The following is a 7,186-nucleotide window of genomic DNA, read 5'->3' on the forward strand; positions in this document are numbered from 1 at the left end:
CATTTAGAAGAGAACCACAAACAGAACAAGTCGGAGCGGGAGCCACACGCTACACACGTCTTACTCCTCCGCCATCTTGTCCCGCTCAACCATTGGAGAAATCTTGTATATACACGCATGTTCACAACTGCTCACAAACAGGTGCTCTGATCCGGGGGGTTCTGACTGGTCACTGAGTGTGTATATATGTCTGTGTGTATATACTGACAATATTTATGAATGTAGGCATGTATGTATGTATATCTTTATATATGTATGGGTATGTGTATATGTTTTATATGCCTTCTATGTATTTATCCATTTATTTTTCAGGTGAGCGGACAGATGTTGGGTGTGTGGTCCTGTGTTTTGTTGGTGTATATTTAATATAATCCTAATCGCTATTTCAGTCTTTCTATCTTTCTAATTACTCCTCTCTCTGTTTTTCTCTCTCTCTATTTTCTCTTCACAAAAAAAAAGAAAAAAAACATAATGGTGTGGAGGGGATGGCTATAAGGGGAGAAGGGAGGCCATCCTTAAAAAAAAAAAAAAAAAAAAGAGACAGCACTAAAATGAGTTGATCTGAGACACACTTAAAAAAAGGGGTGAAAGAGGGGCTTGTGGAGTTACAACAAGGAGGAATTTAGGCCAAAGTGGTACAGTTCTACTTTAGCTATACCCAACTGAAGGATTTAATGTGAAAAATGTTTTAACAACATGATATATCCTTTAAAAGTATTTGTAGACTTTTTTATACAGCATTTCAATTTATAGAGTCTAACAGTTAAACCAATTAACTTCAAGCAATGTAATGGATTTTATCACACTTGTTCACCAGAGCATTTTCACATGGTTGTTATAAAAGCAATCCAAATAATTTTTCATATTCAAAGTGAATTCTAGCTACAAACAAATGTACACTATTGAAACGTGTTTCATTAAAAATATTTATTTCAGTCGTTAGTTGTCATAATTCTTGGAAATGTTCTGGTAATAAGCCAGTCAAAACCTACTTTATATTAGCATATGGTCAATGCATATTGTGCCACACTGTAAGGTAATCAGCTCGCTAAAATGTGGAATTTTTGTTCGTACGTCATGCTCTTAATCGGTGCAGAGAGGTGGGGCTCAGTCCTCATGCTAAAGAAACTCTCATCTGTCCTAAGGAAGACGTTTTAATGAGCGAGACACACAAAAAAAGTTTTAATCACGCTAAACATCTGCTGCTCTACGGTGAAACGTCTCAGAGCCCCCAACAGCAAGATTATGTGATTTATATAGCAGCAGTCCGCTCTCTACTGCTTCCTGTTTGTTGGTTACCAGCCAAATGGGACACGCCGGCCGGAGAGATATCGTGAACGGGAACCAAAAAGAGGCTTCATTGTCCCATGCTTTGACAGATGTCCCAGTGTTGGACAGATAAATCTTCTTTAGTGGCAATCAATGTGCCATTTCACCCAAGAACAGCCGGTGCATATCTCTTTCTATAATTAATGTGCCAGAGATGGTTAGCTTTGCAATCTGCATAACGGACATACCCATAGACACACAGAGCTGGCTGAATGAGTATAATGGTCTAAATGTTTGTTTTCTGGAAATATACCCATAAAACATGAATGGTTCTGGGGGTTTTCCAGTAATTAAAGTTATTCTGTCTGAATGACTGGTTGATTTTCAGAAGCAGTTTGAATTTGTTTAGCATAAAGAGTGAAAGCAGGAGAAATTAGCATTAGAGGATTCCTTAAAGGATTAGCATTCCTTTAAGGAATGCATGTCACCTGCTACTTTTTGAGATTTGAAATAAAAACGTACGTTGAGGAATGAGTTGTGTGCATTTTCAGTCTGTGAATCATGAATACGTCTGTGAGAATGAACCAGAACTGACACGTTTCCAGAGAGCAAAGCCAAGATTTTTGGTGAAATTGTGTGTGAAACAGGGAGTAAATAAAACACTTGTCAATATGTCATCGTAAGTGCAATAAAATGTGGCAACTCTGGAAGATGGATTTTCAAGTGACTCATTGGAGAATGGCATCTGGCCCTGTAAGCTGCCAAAAAATAAAACATTTTAAACAGGCAAATACAGAGTTTTACCCACAAGTGTTTCCAGCTTTTAACTAATTTCTTACACAAAATATATAAAATCTTGTGCAGCTAATAGCCTCTTGGGAGTGGTTCTTATGCGGTTCATTGTCAGGTCACACCAAAAAAAAATAGGCTACATTCAAACCGTTTTCTTCTCAAACAGCCATTTCTGACTTGAAAATCATACGTTCCAGGTGAGGCAACTACATCTGGCTGCTGACCGAGTTCACAGCAGAACATGGCTTACAGGCTCCACGCCAACCCATTCTTTCTGTCATCTCATTACATCCGGACGCTTGATCTCTTGGCATCGAGTTGCAACACAGACGGAAGCCCTCCAGCATCATTTCTCAACACTCAGGGTGGTCTGACAGATTCAGCTAAACTCCCTGAAGCTTGTTGCAGAACAGAGACATGTCCCTCGTCTATGCTGGCTCTACAGTATCCCGCTCCATGCTGCAGGTGTGCTGGTTTTGCAGTTACCACACTGACAATAGCACATTGATGAAAGAAAAAAAAGGACGTGGAAAAAGATAGCGATTATGTTTTCAAATTGCAAAAAATAAAAAATAAAGAGAAAAATAAGTAGAAGAATTGAATTTCTGCCCAGACTTGTGCTCATTGAGCATAATGAAGAAATTGTGTGCTCGTGATGAGGTGTAGGCAGCTGGAGGTAATGGCTGTTAAATGTCTGTTTTCTGCTGCGCTGCGGTTTGTGTTCGACAACAAAGGGCCGTGTTTTTAGAAGTGTTGCAGCGAACTCAATTACTCTGCGTTTAATGAACTGTGGAGGTTTGCAATGAACCAAAGTGGCGCAGACGAACGGGGACGGTGCAGATGTCTGCACGACTGGCTTTCACCAGAAATGTTGATTTCTTGCACAGCTGCCTGGCTCTAGATTTATGTTTGGAGTTTGTTTGTTTTTTTACTCCAGTTTTATAGGAACAGTTATAGGGATGCAGATAAACGGGGAAACAGCCGAAGCCAAAAAAAGGCATCTGCAAGCCCAGCGACCATTATGGCTCATGAGCCAAATGCAGTCTATGAGCTCAATTCATTCTTCCCTTAATGTTTTATAAATCAATTGCAATGTGGATCAATAATCAGCTCACTTGCTCTTAGATCTGAGACAGTGACACATGAGGAAAAAACTGAAACTGAGCCTTTTTGGTACTTTAGTTTGGTTTAGTTTTTTTTTTTTGGCACAGTGAATTTGGAGTCCAGACATAAAATAAATAAACTTAAACTGGCCAGAATCAGCAAAAACGTGGCTAATCAAAGGCTGACCTTTCAGTTGAGTTTACAGAAAGATTCTGGAACTTGAGCAAGTTTTGTTGATGACCTCTGTACAATTCAGAACCAATCAGACCCCTTCCTATCCATTTCCATCATCAAAATTTGTGAGATAGCCAATTCATCTCATTTAGGAAAAAGGAAAGGCAAAAAGACTCCTTTAACATGGAGAGTAAATTTAAAAAATAAGAAATTTGATGGGAACCAGGAAGTTGAAGCTGGAATGACACCAGATTCTCTAAGACCTTAAATAAATATACTTTAGAATGTCCTGATGCATCTCAGTAATCCAGGTAAAAAATCAAAAAGAAAAAAATTGTATAGGTCCTCTGGACGGGTTCTTCTCTAATGAAACGTTTCGTCTCTRCTCCAAGAGACTTCTTCAGTCTGAGAGTTCCATGCAAAATTCAGGCTTTTAAGCACTGCCTCCATGTGACTGATACTKACATCACATGGCTATCGTTGACACCTAATTAGCACTCCATGACTCCATGAGACTCCATGACTCCATGCAACATTCAGGTGAAAATGAAGACCCCAAACCCAGACCCAAACCAGTGGTTATTCCGTATGTTGCGGGTGTTTCGGAGAAACTGAGACHTTTATTTTCTAAACATGATGTCCCAGTGGCTTTDAAACCCCAAAACACATTACGGCAAAGGCTGGTTCACCCCAAAGATCCGGTGCCCCGGCACAAACAGAGCAATGTTGTATATGCTGTTAAGTGCCAGGAGGACTGCGACCAGTTACACATCGGGGAAACAAAGCAGCCACTGTTCAAAAGAATGTCCCAACACAGACGAGCTACATCTAATGGCCAGAACTCTGCAGTTTTCACTCATTTACAGGCCAGCGGTCACTCTTTCAGAGATGAGGATGTTCTCATTCTTGATAGAGAGGAACGTTGGTTTGAGAGAAGAGTAAAAGAAGCCATTTTTGTGAAGAAAGACCGTCCATCATTAAACAGAGGTGGAGGCCTCCGTTTTCAGTTGTCCCCCTCCTACAGTGCGGCTATTGCCAGTATCACTCCACACCCTGTTAACAATAGGTGCTAATTAGGTGTCAACGATAGCCATGTGATGTGAGTATCAGTCACATGGAAGAAGTGCTTAAAAGCCTGAATTTTGCCTGAAACTCTCAGACTGAAGAAGTCTCTTGGAGGAGAGACGAAACGTTTCATTAGAGAAGAACCCGTCCAGAAGACCTATACAATTTTTTTCTTTTTGATACTTTAGAATAGTTTTTCAGATGTTTAATCTTGCTAAAACACCAAATTTTTATCTTGCTGCTGTTTAACTCATTTTGCTTTTTATTATATTTTTAAATTCACTTTGCTAATAGGTTTAATTAATTAATCAATTAATTAACCAGGCAAATCCCATTGAAATCACAGGTCTCTGTTGCGAGGCAGCCTGGGCTTAAAGGCAACCGATTGTACATATTTTTTGGGGTGTTGGGGAAACTGGAGTATCCTGAGAAAATGAGAACATGCAAACTCCACTGAGAAAGACCCCAGGTTCGAAACTGGGGATTGTACCCAGGACCTTCTAACCACTGAGCCGTCGTGCTACAGGTTTGTTGTTTCTTGATTAAAAAAAAAGACAAGTAGGCCGGACTTAAAAACCCACATTAGGCCTGAGTCACACTACAAGATTTTAAAACAGTCAGACGATTTTCTGAGACTGAGAGAGCCCACACGTGAGGGTAAAAAATCATGGATATAACCAGGTTTGGTCCTACAGTGTGTGGTGTACAGTCATACTGCAAGAGACAACACACCACACACGAAAAGATATTTCATTCAAGAACATTCAGATGTCAGATTTTAAATCACGCGAGACTTCCTGAAATCTCGCGAGAATTCATATGTCCGAGGAAAAGTCTCACGTGACCTCCAGAGAGACATGAGTAAATAAACATTTGCAACAAGAAAGAAACTGTTGATCGTTTGTGGACTATTTTTACCAGAGGAAAAACAATTTCATAGGACTTTTAACATCCAGCGGACTTTCTGGTGAGTCATGACAGTTTTTTTGTCCTCTGTATTTTGGAATCTCCTCCGTGTTTATGTCACCTCGCTTTCTGATTGGCTACACGTCTCATTCAACAGTCTGCGAGCTCAGGTAAACACTACACACACTGTGATATCGGGCCAAAAAATCAAACATGTTGAATATATCCGATTTGAGTTTGGAGCGGTCCCGACGTCCTTCCGAGCCGACTAGATCACTCTTAACTCACCACCCACAGCAGGAATATCTGCTATGATTATCTTTAGAGCCATCACGTTAATCTGGACTTCCTTAAGATTGTCGGAGGGGCAAAAATTGGCCTGATTTTCTTGCAGTGTGACTCAGGCCTTACTGGTGCACAGGTTCTGGTTCCAAAAATAACACATGGCTGTGCTCGTAAAACGAGACGTCAACACTTCTGTTTTAAACAACTGAAGATGATGGAATTTCAGGTCAAGTTTTATATATAAACATGGTCTCTAAAACCTTCATGTCTTAATAAATGTACAGGAAATATTCCAAGGCTGATTGTATAGGAAATATTTTTTATAGATTTGGAGAAAAATGTGTACATTTTTTCATCAAAAATTGAACATATTGGTGTAAGAACCTATCTTACTGTTGCTACAACCAACATTCACAACCAGACAAAGCTTTTGTTTCAGGTATTTATTTCAGTCTTGACAGACCCTTTGAGGTTTGGGGGGTTATAGTTTCTCTTTCTGTGTTTCTGAGCGTACCTGTCTGAATGATTGGACTGACGCCTGCAGGGCACAGTGTTGCGGACACACGTGCCGGTTCCCGGGTCCACGTTCTCCACCATGACGAAGGGATGCTCCTCCAGGGTGGCCACAGTCAGGTGACGGTCGTCAGATACGTGCTCCAGGAAGCTGCCGTACCGCGGCCAGATGGGGTAGCGAACCTGAAGGATGCCGCGAGCGAACGTTCCCACCTGAACAGGAAGCGTGGGAGAGAGAGAGAGAGAGGGACAGCTCATTGGTATCAGGAGCATGGATGTTTTGAATCTGAGCTCTGACCTTCATGACAACCTTTTTTCTCTTCAACTGCCATTCCCTTCGGGGCTTTGGGGAGTGTTTATTAAATTATTTAACATTTGCATGTGCTGACCTGGAGAGAAGAGGTTTCAAAGATAAAAGGAGAGTTGAAAGTTCATTAAAGAACTTTGAGCAGACAGAAAGAAATTTAAAAACTGAAATAAAGTGCAACCAAAATGCCTCAGTAATACTGTATCCATTTATGCTTTATTATTTTATTGACTTGTTGTTTTTGGGAGCCATCATTGATGATAAGATGACATGGAGACCTCATGTGAATTATTTAAGAACAAAAGTAGCTAAATCTATTGCATTACTATATAAAGTAAGGGAGTTGTTTAATGATAAAGCTTTGTCTATGTTGTATAATGTAATGATTGTTCCACATTAGGTTTACTGTGTTGAAGTCTGGGGGAAAGCATGTAAAACAATTACTAAAACTGCTTTAATTTTGCAGAAAAGAGCTATGAGAATTATTACAAAAAACATTATGATCACCCATCAAATACATTATTTTGTCAGTTGAAATTAATGAAATTCTATGAGTTGGTTGATTACAACATTTTGCAAATTATGTATAAGGCTCATAAAAATATATTACCTTTGAACATCCAATCAAATTTTGTTAAGAGACAAAGTTACTGCAATTTAAAAAGGGACAGAGGTGTTTGTGAAACCTAAAATCCAAACTAGTTTGAAGGAACGTTGTACTTCAGTGCAAGGAATAAAATTGTGGAATAATCTGGAGAATGATATTAAAAG

General features: G+C 39.7%; 1 protein-coding gene across 1 annotated transcript in view; it reads right to left on the bottom strand.

Annotated features, from left to right (window-relative positions):
* The window catches only part of LOC106519017 (glutamate receptor ionotropic, NMDA 2C-like), an 81,664-nt gene that overhangs the window by 22,666 nt on the left and 51,812 nt on the right, over positions 1–7,186 (bottom strand). Inside the window, 1 exon segment of the mRNA XM_014010487.1 lies at positions 6,110–6,321. Within this exon segment, the coding sequence (XP_013865941.1) occupies positions 6,110–6,321 (212 nt within the window).

Source organism: Austrofundulus limnaeus, unplaced genomic scaffold (genome assembly GCF_001266775.1).
Source record: "Austrofundulus limnaeus strain Quisiro unplaced genomic scaffold, Austrofundulus_limnaeus-1.0 Scaffold69, whole genome shotgun sequence".
Taxonomy (NCBI): Eukaryota; Metazoa; Chordata; class Actinopteri; order Cyprinodontiformes; family Rivulidae; genus Austrofundulus; species Austrofundulus limnaeus.